This window comes from Prorops nasuta, unplaced genomic scaffold (genome assembly GCF_024137725.1).
Source record: "Prorops nasuta isolate Cenicafe-Biocafe unplaced genomic scaffold, Cenicafe_Pnas_1.2 PNAS00004, whole genome shotgun sequence".
In the NCBI taxonomy this organism is placed as follows: domain Eukaryota; kingdom Metazoa; phylum Arthropoda; class Insecta; order Hymenoptera; family Bethylidae; genus Prorops; species Prorops nasuta.
In genome coordinates, this window is record NW_027116801.1 from 3922057 (window position 1) to 3937568 (window position 15512).

Sequence of the window (15512 nt, forward strand, 5' to 3'; positions counted from 1 at the left end):
ATTGAGTATTTGTTGCTTTTGTTAAGTGATCATCATCGGTGAAAAATTAATAATAATAATAATAAAAAAGAACTGTTATAGTTATAGTGCAACATTCAGCTATATAAATTGAATCAATCTTTTTTCTCGATGGTCAATTTTTTTTACTTACTCCTCGTTGCCATTATTTTTAAAATGTATGTTTGTGTATGTGTATGTAAATATATATATATATATATATATATATATATATATATATATTTATATTTTATATTTGTATTTCGGTATTTTCTCGATTGTACAATAACTAAAATGACAATAAATCTGCTTAGAATCGCAAACAGATGAATATATAGTTTGCAGCAAGAGCAAGACTCTTTAATTGGCTATCGCAATCAATCGTTTACGTTATACTTATCATCAAATAATTGTCAAAATTCATTCTTAAATATTTAGATAATTATAAACTTATAATTATAAACAAGTCAGCTTATCCATATACGTGACTTTGATCCCATTTATGGGTGAATATTATCATATTAGCACATTTTAATCGTTGGATAGATAAATTTAGTTTCTCACTCGAACAAGTTTTTCCTGATTCGTATTCTAAAACAGCCATGGTATCATTGATTTTGTGCTACACTATACCAAATAGCAATACATAAATATTTATAGGCTAACATTTCTGAAATTGATCGATTAATCGATGTGATTGATAATACAAAAATAGAGTATAACAGTTTGAATTAGACAAGCTGCCACATTTTATATCGGTCTGCCAGCTAAATTTTCTTTTCTTTAGAGTCTCTTAATGTGACTTTTGCATAAGATTACTATACGATAGTATCCAATGGGTTGGTACAGTGTGAACCAACCCATTGGATGCTACAGCTCTTATAAACTCTCATAAAATATGATCAAAAGTGGAAAATACAATTGTAGAAAACATTGAACACTCAAGGAAAAACAGTTTGACAGAAAACTATCAGGGAGTAAGATGTCAACATTAATGGAAGATCCAGCGATTTATGCAAGTAATCAGTTTTATCAAATTATACTAATCGCGTTAAGATTAAAAAATATCGTCTAATTATATAAAAGTAGTTATCATGTGGAGACTGAAATGCTCTTTTTTTTTTTTTTACATTTCTTGTGTTTTCCATTTTTTTGTTATATAATTTTCTGTTATTTATCATCAGGGATGTTTCGAATTTCCCGATTTTTCAGTTGCTCTCCAAACCGATTTATTTCATCCGGATTGAGCAGTACTGTATACGTATTTATACGATCGGTTTCATTTTATTCCCTCCCTCCAAGATTATGACGATACCACAATCTCTAATCTTTTTAAAATATAAGTCGAACAGTAACTATATCTACTTACACATATACGACTTTGATATAAATTCAAGAAGAATAACATCAGCGAGTGGCGCTTGCTCGCATCAACCAGTGGTTAAGTAAAAAAATTATTAAGATGTGTAAGAGGTGACCTTTCAATGTTTGTTAAGAGATCAGTGAGAGTAGAAGAAAGCCCCCTGCACTTAGGGATTTATTCCTGAGACTATATGAGACTCCGATAAAGGTAACAGGAGGATACCTTGAAATGAGAGTCTGACGAGCGCGAATCTGCCTAAAGGTGTATTTGTGGCTGTACGGCTTTAATTTGTGAAACAAACATTGAAGGGTCACGTTCGAAAATAAACTGGTATCGTAAGAGCAGTGGGGACTACCGTCTGCATGTAATAGTATAATGAATGAGCGAATGTTTAAATCGTAAACGAATGCATATTCTTCTTTCTTTTATAAGCGAGGCCTGCCGTGTTAAGGCAGGTAACCGACCATTACGATAAAGTCAGTCTGTATTGTACAGTCGTGTTACAATAAGGAGCAATAAGGAACAATAATAAAGTAGTTATATAATTAAAAGTCTGGTGTGTTTTATTAAAACCAAAGAAAACCCTTAATCTTGAAAAGGTTAGGCCTTCTTAAAATAATATATATGAAAATCATTAAGGGGGCTTTCTTAGCAATCCCATCGATTAGTTTTGTCATTGATGCACTAAATGAAACACCAGTTTGTCATGAAGAATGAAAAACTCATTCCGAGGCACAAGCTGCCATTCTCAATACGAGGTCACGCAAGGGTAATTCCATTTTTGGGAATTATTTTCTTAAATTTGTTCTTATACTAGGCGAACGTAAAATTAATATTGATCAATATGTCGATTAAATCAATAGAAACGATGTGAAAAAATTCATTGGATTTCAAAACTTATTTATAAGTGTCTGTACGATGACTTATCGAATTATACTCATTTATAAAACATCGTACTCAATCTTTCAGTGAAGTAAAACGGTCATCTCGCTTATATAATATTAAAAAAGAAACACCACGATCTGTTCTAGTCTCGCATAAAAGAACTTTTCTTCTGCACATCCGTAGTCCTTTTCATATTGCCTAATCCTAAATCACGTTTTATTCTCCCAATGTCAATGCTACAGGAGACGTTATCATTTTCATCTCTTCAAGATGTATATAAATATCTTTATATATGAAAATTTTGAAAATAATTTAAATTGCTGCAATGGACTGGCATTGGGAGTCTCTCGACTTGACTCTAAATTTTCATATAGGTAGAAAGATTTAAATCTCGATCCCTTGAATTCGAATTAAAGCATTAAATAGATTGTGATATGTGATATGAAAGAAAAGTTAAAAATTGATATCCCAAGACTAATAGCCAGCCCATTTCTCACAGCCTGTAGATTATTGTGTATGACACTGCTAAAGCTAGATATAGCAATTGCTCGGTACAAGTTGCTTAAAGCAAGAAAAACGGTAATACTGTTGAAACATTTTAAATGATCTATAAGAATGTGAAAATTGCAAAAACCGAATTTTACGTATTAAATTGTGAAATAACGCTCCTAATTCCATCATCCCACGCATCTAGCAATTGCGTTAATACTATATTTATAATGTTAAATGTATAATTATTCTTAAGATTAGCAACAAAAAAAGCTTGTCGATGATTTTATCCGATGAATCTCGAATTACCAAAAACTTTTTCCCCTTTCCGCAGAAATCCTTTAAAATATCACAAGGCCATAATCATAAATTTTCCTCTAACCCAAAGAATTTTTTTTCGGAGTCTCTCGTCTCCTTGACTATGCGAGGCCCAAATCACCAGAATTCCAAGTTCAATCAAGACAAATATTTTTCAAAAACGCATGATCGGTTAAAATCTGACTCGAACAGTTCGATCTAAGACTTTGCTAAAAAAATCATCGGACAAACATCGCAAACAGTTTTTCTTCTTTAAGAGCACATCACAATTTACTTTACATTTTTCTAGTGCCTATATATATATATGTATATATATATATATATATATGTATAAGTAACTGATGATGATACTGCACGTCGGCGTTTATTTCGACTTCGAAACGGAAGGCTCTCTTTGTACTTTTATTGTTGGCACCGAGGTAGCAAGAGAGTATTATACTTATGTCAAGAACAGAAAAAACAAATCCCTAATCTATTCTCGTGTAAACAGTTGAGTACAATCGCTAAGTAAAATTTGCCTCCTAGAGCGAGAGTCAAAGAGGTGTTTCAAGGCTGTCCTTGAAAAGACAAGATAATCCCACGTAGAGCTTTTCTACCGGGGGAAATTCTGCTTACGACGAGAAAGGGTTCAGCTAACGACTAACAGAAAAATATGTACAATGTTCGATCGGATGAACGATCGTATTATTGCAATTGGATCTACTCGCGGTAAGCATGGATCACCTATACGTCGAGAGTAAATCCAGTCGAGTGGTTGGGTTCGATCGTATAACGTTTCAACAGTGATTTATTCATATTGCAATTTGATCCAACTGCTCGAAGCAGGATAACCATTGGTTTCGGATCGTTTTCTAACTCGGATGATCAACACTCTATTATTGCCAAAATCTACAACCGAAATTAATCCTTTGGCATTAATGGCGATACCGGAAGGTCTATCCATCAATTGGGTACCATTTCTGTCTCTGGTAGAGTGCGAGATAGATCTGTTACACGCGTCTTTCTCCTTGTTCCCAAATTGCCACAAGAATCGTCCATGGGAATCGATCGCTACGACCGTGTGGTTCTTCGAATCGCAAATGTAAGTATTACCCTCCCTATCAACCACGACTCCTTGGGGTCTGGAGAATTTCGTACCATCGTAAGACTCGCAAACTGTCTTAGCCTCGAAACAATTAGATCCGATGACCAACAAACGATGATTGTTGAAATCGCTTATGACGATATTGCCTTCACGGTCAAAGGTCACTCCACGCGGGGAGTCGAACTGCTTCCAAAGACTTGGATTGTTCTCAGCTCCGAATTTGCGCAAAAATATTCCATCTGCACTGAACACCTGCACTCTATGATTTCTGGTATCTGAAACTACAATCTGACAATCAGAGTTTGTAGCTACATCCCAAGGATAATTAAATTGTCCCGATTGATTGCCCTTCTCGCCGAATTTCATCAGATAATCACCCTCCATTGTGAATACCTAAACAAATTATTATAGAATTATACCAGTGTCGAAAATTATTTTACAATGTGGAATCGCGATCGTTTTATACATAGTCACGGAAAACTACTATCCATTCTATGCAAGGCAATGGAATTTTTGATAAAACTGTGCAAAGGGTCGAGGAATAATTACCTGAATTCTATGGTTGTCTTTATCAGCGACTATGATGCGGTTTCTGAGATCCACGGCGACACCTGCAGGACGATCGAATTGTCCTTCGCCGCATCCGTGAGTGCCGAATCTTCTGATCAAGGATCCATCGTATTGACTGTAAACCTGAATTCTATTGTTGGATCTGTCGGCGACCACAATGTAATGATCAGAATCGCAGGCGACGCCCCATGGTCTGCAAAGGTTATCGTATTCGTTTCCGTCGTTTCCAATGATCTTCACCACTTCGAAGACATGGCTGGTTCTGAATCTGCTAACGTCTCTGGCCATGCTACAGGAAGGTGCTGCGATCGGATTTTGGACTCCATAGGGTACCACTTCCGGGCTGAAGGAATCGTTTGGCGAACCGCGTCCGCGAACAGCTCGTCTGTCACCTATGGGTCCAGGATTCTGCAACACCACCGAGCCTAAGCTGTTAATGGCATTGAGAACATTGCCTTCTGGACCGGTGAAGGAAATCCAGTTCTCCTCTGGTTGTGGTAGGTTACGGTAGGTACGACAGACATCGAAGATCTAAAATTCGAGCAAGGAGAGAGGATGATTAGACAAATTTCGTGCAGAGAATCGAAGCGGCAGACGACAGTTTGTACAATGGTTACCTCGGCTGTAGCCATATCTTTTCTCAAGGTCAAGTCTGCAGGGTCGGTAGAGGGCAAGTAATATGTTATAGCCTCGCTCAAAGCTTTAACCACTTTGGACAAACGATCAATTCCGGACTTGAGAACTTCCTCGCGGGCTTTCAGAGCGCTGTACTTGGCCTTCCTGGCCTTTTCGATTTTTCCGATCAAGTCTTTTTCACGCGATTCCAAAGCACAGGTTATACGACGCATGCATTGCATTACGTCGGCCGAAGCTTGTCTCGTTTTCTGCTCCAGCATCTCGGTAGCCATCTGTAAAAAAGGACTCTGATTAAAATTCATCGAATATCGATCAATCCTGTTACACACATATATATATATTCTCAAACGTTATCTGTGCAAAATTTAAATTTTGCATTTTTTTGAATTTTCTACTATATTGGACTCGCGTGCAACAAGTAGAGATGAAGTAAACGCGATTTCTCGGTTTGTCTCGTTAACGAACCGTCATTGCTGCATGGCATGTACAACCTTTTCACTATAATTACAATCGAATGACTCGTGAGAATTCGTCCGATAGATACTTTGGAATTTGAGAAAATTAGGCTTACATGAACCGCGTCTAGGCTTCCATAAAAAGCAGTGATGCTTAGTTTGGCTTCGTGCAAAACTTGGCAAGCCTGTGACTTGGCTTCTCTCAGAGCGGTTGACAAAGTGACGATCACGTGGCTGGTATGGTATACGGAGCCACAGAGCAGACAAACGGATTTGCTGCAGGTCCGACAATAACAGACCATAGCTTCTGCGTGCTCGATGCAGATGGATGGAAATTTCGAAGTCGGAGGGAATCTGCTTCCGGGAGCCAAGGATGAGCTCGGTGGTGCGATCGACGATACTACAGCATTCGAGGGCTAAAACACCATAGGAACTGAGTTAAAAACCTGTTGGTTCCACGAGTTGGCAAGAGTTTGGCTAAATTGCATGAATTTTTAAAGAAAACTTATTGCACTTTGTGTAAACTACAGCAAAGAGATAAATTACCAAGGAATTATTAAGGTTTGGTGAGTATCTCACTTGACAGGGTGTGCCTAACGAAAAGGTGCCACATAGCAGTGCATTGGTGCAACGTTTACACACCTTGTTCTGGGGGCCTGGAGCTCGTTGATCCTTGTCGTCGTTTGCTAAATTAGTACCTGTGGCCATATCTTGGAGGCCGTGGATCAGAGAGTACAAAGATTTATAATCGATGAATTCGCGATGCTGACTCCTTGGTGGAGTATTCGAGGACGAAGAAGATCCATTGGAGGATGGACTCAGACTCGAATACCCGTTCATGATGTATTGTATCGGGGACGCGATCTAAACATCAAAGAAAACGTACGTTTAATTATCGGTCCCAATGTGCGAGGCTCGAATAAGCAACGAGAAAACGAGTCAAATATCAAATTCGAGTCTCTTTAATCAACAAAAACGATCGACGTCTATTCACCTTTAAGTCTTCGTCAGAGTCGTGCTTGATCTGCTCCCTATCGCTCACATCGTTGCCGTTGGGGTCGTTGAAGTAACTCATGGTTCGATCCTCTATTGAATCAAGGATTTTCGATCGATATAACCAGCTGACTTTTCCACTAGTTTCTCGCCAGTTGGAATAAGTGATCTGCAAAAAAACCAAGAAAGCGATAAGCATAAAATTCGCTAAACAAAATAATTCTAGCACATAAATATTATTTTACAATTGTATCGAATCGACCGCTAAATCGATATATATATATATATATATATAGACATGTTTATCAATCGTAGACGAGGAATTTTTCTGACAGTGAAATAAGAAAGGCAGCAGACTGTTTCCAGTCGACCGGTGAATAGTGAGATAGGTTCAGGATTTTAAATGGCTGAAAGAGAAAGCTTCGACAACACACCCTTTTCGCAGCGGTGTGCAGGGTCTACGGGAGGAGGAATGGTCCCAAGTTTTATTCGGGGACTCAGGGCGTCCCATAGAAATCAATAATCACGGGGAAGCCAGCAGCGTTGGTGTATATACGTAGATATTTCCCTTGTGGAGTCGAGACACTCCCTATATCCCCCCACGAGCGTTCCGTTCTGCTCAGGAAATATGCCAGTAGTACAGCTTTTAGTCCTTCGCGTGACGTCAGCAGACCATCGCCGAGAGAAGCCTCAGCGCTGACTTTTGCTTCTCATGGTACAAATCGAGCAACTCGAAGGCTCTTTTAACCGAGTGAAAATGCTTTTAGAGTAATCAGACTTTTTTGCTCGCTTGTACAAGAGTCGAAGGAAGATTTTCGGGTGTTTTAAACGATTGCATCTCGTTCCGGGTTTTTTTTTCTCCCAGCAAGTAAATTAGAATTGATATGGAGCAAGGCACTTTAAAAATGAGCATTGTGTAGGAGATGAGGAAATGGGTGTGGTGGGGGAGGAAAACGTTGGTTGTGCGAGTGCTTTTATAAGGTTGGAGAGGAGTAGGAGTAGCGCAAGTGAAAGTGGCGAGAATAAATTATCATTGGCCGAGAGTTTTCAAGCTCTCCTCGCCAGCAGCTTTTCCGGCAGGTCAGCTAAGAAGAAAAGAATGCCGTTTTTTCCTGGAAGGTCGTTCGGGTCCTTTTCCAGGCCCACCCGCGTGTTATCCTGTCGGACCCTTCTGGGACTCTTCGACTCTCCCCCCCCCCCCCCCTCCACTCTATCGCTTCCCTAAGAAAACATGGATTATCCGCTGGACGAATCACGCTTGGAAAGGGCATGGAAAATTTTCAAGAATCTACCGAAACCCAAGTCTATCTGCCTCGTATACACCCAATCAAAATCTACCAGAAATATTTCAAGAGTCTTCGCTCGAACCGTAATCCGCAAATTTTATCTCGAAAAACGCGAAATTATCTGAAAAATGTTTTGAACAAAATAACGAATCGTCTGACCGAGTAAAATTATTTCCTTCTGGAATTAAAGTTATCGCTGCGAATAAAACGCGAATAATGCTCTAGTTTGATAACGGAGCTGGGAAAATATTGGCGAAAAAGAAAAACAATTGGCAGATTAAAACAATAGAAATTTAGATATATTTTTGGATAAAAGTCAAGTTCAAGGTTCGGATGAATGAACGATATATTACACAGTCGAATCTCGACTGTTAACCAGTCAGACTGCTTGGTCTAGTCTATATATTAAAGGAGATATTTCAAATAGGAGAGAGCGAGTGGAGTTGACTTTAAAGCCAGTACGTTTAAAGAGGTACACGTTTTCAATCACCGGGCGCGTTATTTGCAAAAATTGTTTCTGACACAAATGTTAAAAAAAATGCAAGAGAGATAGTTGGAAAAAGGGGAATCTAAGGTACAAACAAAAACTGGTGTTGTGTGTATTGATTATCGGACGGAGAGTCACAGGATGGCTTTTTTCTATTTTCATATAGAGAATTAGGGCTGTGGGAGAAACATGTTTGCGCGCGTATGTGTATGTATGTGTGTGTGAGAGAGAGAGAGAGCAAAACTACGGGTTGACTGTTAGAGCGGTTAGAATGGAAAAATTATCGATGGTTGTTTATCGTACGTTGGGAATTTTGTGCGCCAAGGGTAGGGAAGTGAAAAACCGAGCAGATGGTCAGGTAAAAGAGGAAAGGGAGGAGTGTAGACGCTTTGCGGATTTAAGGAGTTTTGCGAAAGGCAAACGGGACGAAATAATACAAGCAATTTTTCTCCGATGCTCTCGCATAAGGTGGTGGTTCTCTCCTTTTTCCGGATACTCGCTAGCATTTTCGGTGTGTCCTCCTTGAAAATCGCCATGGATACCAAGGTCACAGCAGCTTTTCCTCTCGAGGGTCAGAATGAAGGAGAAAGTAAAATCTGTCCACACCAATACACGCACGTGTATGGAAGCCCAGGAAAACGCTTTAACGGGATGGAACACCGCCCATTTTACTCCCTCTTGTCTTAGCTTTTACAAGCAGAGCCAAATTTTACTCCCTTCTACATGCATTTACTTTCACCATTTATCATCGTAACGCAACCCCCCACCCCTCCTCTCTCAACCACCGTCCCCTTATCACTAATCTATTTTTCCAATCCGCATTGTGTGTAGTTTCCGTGCAAGCGATAATTACTTCGTTATCTCTGAAATTGATTTTCCGAATTAGCTTGTTAGTAGAGCATAGGAAGATACGGTTGACGATTTCTCTATAGAAGCTTTTTTTGCTTGGGAATTCATTTCGTTGTTGATAAAGCAAAGCAAATAAAGTAACATTACAGCTTTGTATACGTGGAGACGGCTATCGTTTCTTTGGGTCTATTCGGTAAAGAGATTGGTCGAAATGGTACATAAAAGACGATAAGTGAACCGTGAAGCAAACACGGATGAAATTACCAAATGTTACGGGAATAAAAGAACTCCGGGATACAGATGTTATATAGGAATTAATGCAGCGCAAGCTCCTGTCTCTTCTCTTACCATTCGCCAATCGGAGTCGTTGCCAATAATTTTTCTACTTTTCATTTCATTATTAGACTATCATTGAGTAATCTAAAAGTCTGTTTTTCTACTTTCTTCTCATGAAACTGTAATAATTTTCATGTATCATTGTTATAATCAAACTGGTCTATCGAAAATTCGAAAGAATTTTATTACATTTTTAGTGATCTATTTATTAAATAAGAAAAGCTTTATTTTTTCGTCAGAGAACTAATTTTTGGAAAAGCTTGAATATTTCTCGGTAGATTGATTAATTTCTATCGGCAAAGTACGAAATGATTTTATCCTATTTTCTGTTTACAGATTCGTGTAGGATTTGTGTCGTACGGTTGACTCTTGTTGACAATCGAGACTGGGTAAATAAAAAGAGGCGAGCCTCGGTTGGATCAACCTAATCTCGCTTTGATATGGAAAAGTTTTCATATTTATAAATATATAAATAGCATAGAGAGAGAGAGAGAGAGAGAGAGAGAGAGAGAGAGAGAGAGAGAGAGCATACAGTTATAAATAGTTAAATTAGTAAAGGTACACAGGAAACAATTTGTTTCTCCTCTCGAGCTAACGATTTTGTTGAACAACAACGACGACAACCTTTGGTGAGAACGGGCAAAGCTACCTGATTTCGTTTTCACTGGCGGCCGTTAAAGGCCGCGTTGCCGGCTGCTCTCGCTTTCGTTCGAATTTCAATGTCGCTCGAGTCTAGGGGAAACTAGGGAAAAACCAGCGGGAAACCCTGAAATCTTCATCTCGCGTTTTTCCCAAATTTAAAATTCCCTCATTTATGTAAGAAAACGAGTAAAAATAGCGCATAACAACCACCGTACCATAATTAACAAATAAATCATTACCAATTTGTCTTGAAAATATTCAGTTTTCTCGAACGTGGATACACAACCTGTTCCAACGCATGACGCGCCAAGAATAACGCCAGTTGGAAATACATGATCCACAGGATCAAAACAAAGCCAGATCGATTGGTAAACACGAAAATAACAAGGCCAATATTTAAATTTCGCACGATTGGAACGGCCAACGGGAATAAGTTTTTATGGTAAAAACGACCGAGCAAGCAAAAGACAAGAAAAAGTATTTGTTACGAGAACTGCTGATGGTTTTTCGGTACCAGTAACGATCGAGCAGACTATCAGATAAATTACGCGAAATCTCGAGCAAGAAAACAGATAGAGAGATTTCACACTATTTTAGGATTACGAACAAAATAAAACAATATGGAATAATTACCTTGATCGCTGGCCTAAGATGGAGAAGGGATGTTCTCTCTTACTTCAGACTGTTGTTGGTGTCATGTTGGATGTTGGTAGTGAAAACTCTCCAATTTCGGTTGACGTTGAGAAAATTAACACTCGATTGGCTCGCGCGGGGTGAACCACGAAGCAGTCCGATTTCTCGCTGGTTTTTTCACGAGATGTTCGGAGAATAAGGGAAGCTGGCGAGATGGGCGAATAGAAGTCAAGAGTGGGGGGAAAGCAAGGATACGATGGATGACCGTTTGCGCGTAATGATGTGTTCACGCTGAGGTTTCCGTCCGCACTAAGGTCGAGTTCGTCTACTCCAGTGGTCTTGAAGACTTGAAGACCCGCGCCCCGTCCCCCACCCTCTACTCAGCTGGCTGCCTTTCGACCAATCGCAGCGCTGCTCTCCAACCCCTCGCACCCCCACCCCCATGACATTCGAACACCCCCGCAACGCGCTCATCCCCTGAGAATGGCCAGCGAATTTTACGGCGCCCTTCAGCCCGCATCCCCTTCCCTTCTTTCTCTTTCTACCCCTTCCTCCTCTCCTCTTCTACTTTAACCCATAACACCACCATCAACCCTCTCTTCCTCTCCCCTTATATTTACCTCGAAAAACTCTCTTTCCACCCATTTTCGCCCCTAATGCTCTCTCTCTCTCTCTCTCTCTCTCTCTCTCTCTCTTAACTTACCACCTTTGCCCTTCAAACCCGGGTAATTTTCAAAAGTTATTAGTTATATCAAAATATACCAATCAAAGCTTCAACTTTTCCTGTCACCGACAAATCCCTATACTTGGCTTGTCTCAAGTTTTTTTTTCTAAAATGTGTTACAGGTTTGATTCTCTTCCACCCCTTTACACTGTTTTCAACGTCGCATCCCTCCTCTGGGGGGCGTGATTCGAGCGGTTAAACGTTTGATAAATTTTTCAGTGAATTTGATACTTGCAATTTTTTCATCCATCACTGAAATCAAATTCAAGCGTAAACTGCGATATTTGCGTTATTATCGAAATTAATTATTTAATTTTTTAACGATCAACGCTACGAAAAATTTATTTGAATTTTTATTCGTCGAGTTTTAAGTTAAAAATTCGGACCTTGGAATCGATCTTCCGAATCATTGCTGTAAACAGAGTTAAGAGCACTTTACCTTGACGGGGAGAGAGATGGAAAATATTTATGGTAAAAGAAAGAGTTGTAAACGGGAAAAATAGAGTTAAAAGGGAGGGGGGGGGGGGGAGAGTAATAATAATTGTAAATGAGCGTGTGCAGAATCCCATAGTGAGTATATCCACATCCACCCACGCCTCTCCTGGGAGTGTGACGTGAGAGAGTTCGCGGCCCCATCGTCCCCTTCAACGGGGTAGCCACCCCCTCCCGGCGAGGTCGTCCGGAGCGAAGGTCCATTCGCCGCGCGGTTTTGCGATAAAACGCATGCGCCTCCAAAGCATGAATGGAGGTAAACGTTCAATGCGAATCCCACCTCACCTTGCCAGCCACTGTACTTTTACTTTATTCGCGGGGGCAGGGGGTACCTGGCGCTGCTGTTACCACTCACCCCCACTAGCGATGACGACCTTCAAGCTTTTGCCTCGTGCAGATTAATTCAATTCAATAACAAATCATATGTCATGCAAAACTACCAACTTTTCACCACTTGACACTTTCCAAATTACACACCAGCTTCTTATTTAAAAACATACGTCCACTTGCTTGAAACACGAGACGAAGTTAAACCTTCTTATATAAATAATAATAATAATCTTAGTGAAACTTCCTTGGTGTTGTGTGCCAAAGTTTAATGAACAACAAATTTGGCAATAGCAAAGAAATATGTTACAAGTATTTTGTTGCAAATCGAAGTAGATTTTTGTGATGGAAGATGATTGATTTAAAGATGGGGAGGGCTATAGAGATGGAAGGATTGACGTCAGTGGGTCTTGATGGCGGAGATGAATCAGATTCAATGATAGAACAGGTGTCACGGAATATAATAGAGTTGATCCGGTGCGGTGCACCAAAATGACGCTTTGCTATAGCCCCACGCCCCTCTTAATCTTCTTTCGCCTTTTTATACACCAACGCTACCCCTCGTTCCTTCTTGAAAAGCCAACTCCTATAAAATTTATCTCCTTTTTAAATTCAGCAGCTCAATATACACGGTCAAGAACCTCATGTTTCCTATACATATCGTGGTGACCAATTTTTGTTCAAACATCCCTTCGCTCCAGAGAATTTTAATAAAGCGATTTTGATATGACGATAATTGCTAAAATTGATTTTTTTCTCTAGTTTTATACACACGTATTATTTATGGAATAGTGCAAAATTTTGCTTTTTTTTTAGATTAGGGCTTCTGTTTTTGCTGTAAGGTAGAAGTGGTGCCTTAACAGCATACATGTGTGTGCGTGTGTGTTAATGTACTTGCCGTCGAGACGCTACTCTGTTTTTCTTGATTAAATAATCTGAAGCATTAGCGTACTAGCTATATACAAGGTGTATGAAAAAGGTCAGACCCTTTGAATATTTAAACAAATTAAGCATTGTGGAGAAAGAAATGTTTCGGTCAAAGGCTGAAGGATTGAAATTAGTCTATCGAGTAGCTTCCAAAATTTGACCTTGAAAGGTCATTTGAAGGTTACACACAGATCACATTGAATATTTTGAATGGAACACCCTGTATATTGTAACATTTTCTTGTAGCTGACCTAGAGATATTTCCAAAACTTTTTTTTATTTTCTTATTTCTCTTCTATTCGTTTAGGAGATACATAAGTTTGAAAGTATATATATACGTGTAGCTGAGCGAACACGCACGTGTAAGCATAGCGGTCACGCTTACTACTTCAGCCAAACCAGCATATATGTACAATTTCAAATCGGAATATCTTGTATACGACTGAACGTAATGAAAAAAAAACCAAGTTAATTTCGGAAAATTCTTGACACAATTTAAGCTACAAGAATATATACCAACATATAGTGTTCAATTTAAAAATTCAAAGTGACCTTCATCCAACCTTCAAATAACCTTTCAAGGTCAAATCTACGAGGTCGGTACATAAATTCACATAGAAAATAGAAGGTCATTAGGTAGGCTGGATTGATCTTACTTTCTTATACTTGCTACCCTTTCGCAAGCTATTGTAGTCTTCCTCGATCCGAGACATTTCCTTTGCTAGAAACAACTAGCCGGTTCTGTAGAACAACTGCTTTATCTTAAGCGCAATAAAGGGAAAGAGAGGCAGAGTCTAAATAAACCCACAAGGGCGCTTTGTTAAATTGGAAACGTTGCAATACCAAAATATTCCAATGCAGAACAGTTTAATCTCAAACTGCCAATCAACACTAAATGTTTATTATTGAAGAAACAACTCGTCAAACATTCGAGATTCCATTTCCACGTAAATTCGGTTTGCTCGTTATTTAAAGTACCTTCAGCCTCAGGATACAGTTTAAGCGGATACCTTAATTATATCTATTGTTCCAGGTATTTTCATTTCACCTGAAAAGGTACTCGACATTCGACGTACAAGCAATTTTCGTAGAATTACCGAAATTAATCGATATTTTCCACAAGTGGATTCAGTTACATACTTTGTAATTATTACATCACTCAGAAACGTTTGTTATCGAAACACTCGAGCAGTCGAAGCTGAATCATTCTTGGAGCGCTCAGGTCTGCGCAAATCCAGTATACAGTACTGTTAAAAATTGTATAATACATTCCGAAGGAGATGGGAGGTAATTAGTTTGAAGTGTGCGTGCTGGGTGGAGAAAATTTAGAGAGGGAGATTTGGCGAGAGAGGTGGAGAGAGAATGTCGTCATAGAGGAAAGCTAGGGAATGGCTATAGAAATTAGCTGGGTGTAGCTTTATGAATGGGAGGCTTGGGCGTGAAAGAGGTAGGTTGGTGGGGGTCGTGACGCTTTAACGATCGAGCGGGGTGGAACACATATCGAGCTCCTCTCCCTCGTCCGGACCCCGAGCAGCCCCTACACCCCTACCAACAGCCTTAATACAATCCCACCCCAAAACTCTCGGTTCCCCGGTACACGTGTGCAAATATATGTGTACTAAGGCCGGTTACCGATTCCACCTCCTCCCCAACACAATCTTCCCAACTTCCGTCTCTCTCTCTCTCTCCCGAAAATTATTCCACTACAGATTCTCCTCTAACAAATCCTATCGGGATGTATACGAGGCGGAAAATCATTGCACAACTTTCCGCAAATATTAGCGACACAGTGACGTCAGCTTTTAGGAGATTCCTTTGGCTGAGGAGAAACGCGCAGCGCATCATATAGATATATGTCGCCTCTGGAGTCTGACGTAGGAACGTAATACGCGTATCTGAAATGGGATTTCGCTGGAGTTTCGGCTTGCGATTGCGCGCTGACCCATGGGTCTGTGCTTGACGCAGTACGATTACCGTGCACGTGTTTCCTAGCCGGCTTATACAAGGGATCATCCTGCT

General features: G+C 39.7%; 1 protein-coding gene across 1 annotated transcript; it reads right to left on the reverse strand.

The window, feature by feature from the left end:
- Positions 1-232: 232 nt before the first annotated feature.
- Positions 233-11320, reverse strand: LOC136772926 (E3 ubiquitin-protein ligase TRIM71-like). The gene is made up of 7 exons (XM_066726174.1): positions 11024-11320; positions 6792-6959; positions 6440-6661; positions 5914-6213; positions 5324-5614; positions 4686-5237; positions 233-4529 (listed from the first exon to the last, which is right to left on the reverse strand). Exons 2-7 carry the CDS (start codon positions 6870-6872, stop codon positions 3840-3842), a joined length of 2136 nt encoding a protein of 711 aa, XP_066582271.1. The 5' UTR covers positions 6873-6959; positions 11024-11320; the 3' UTR covers positions 233-3839.
- Positions 11321-15512: the final 4192 nt, after the last annotated feature.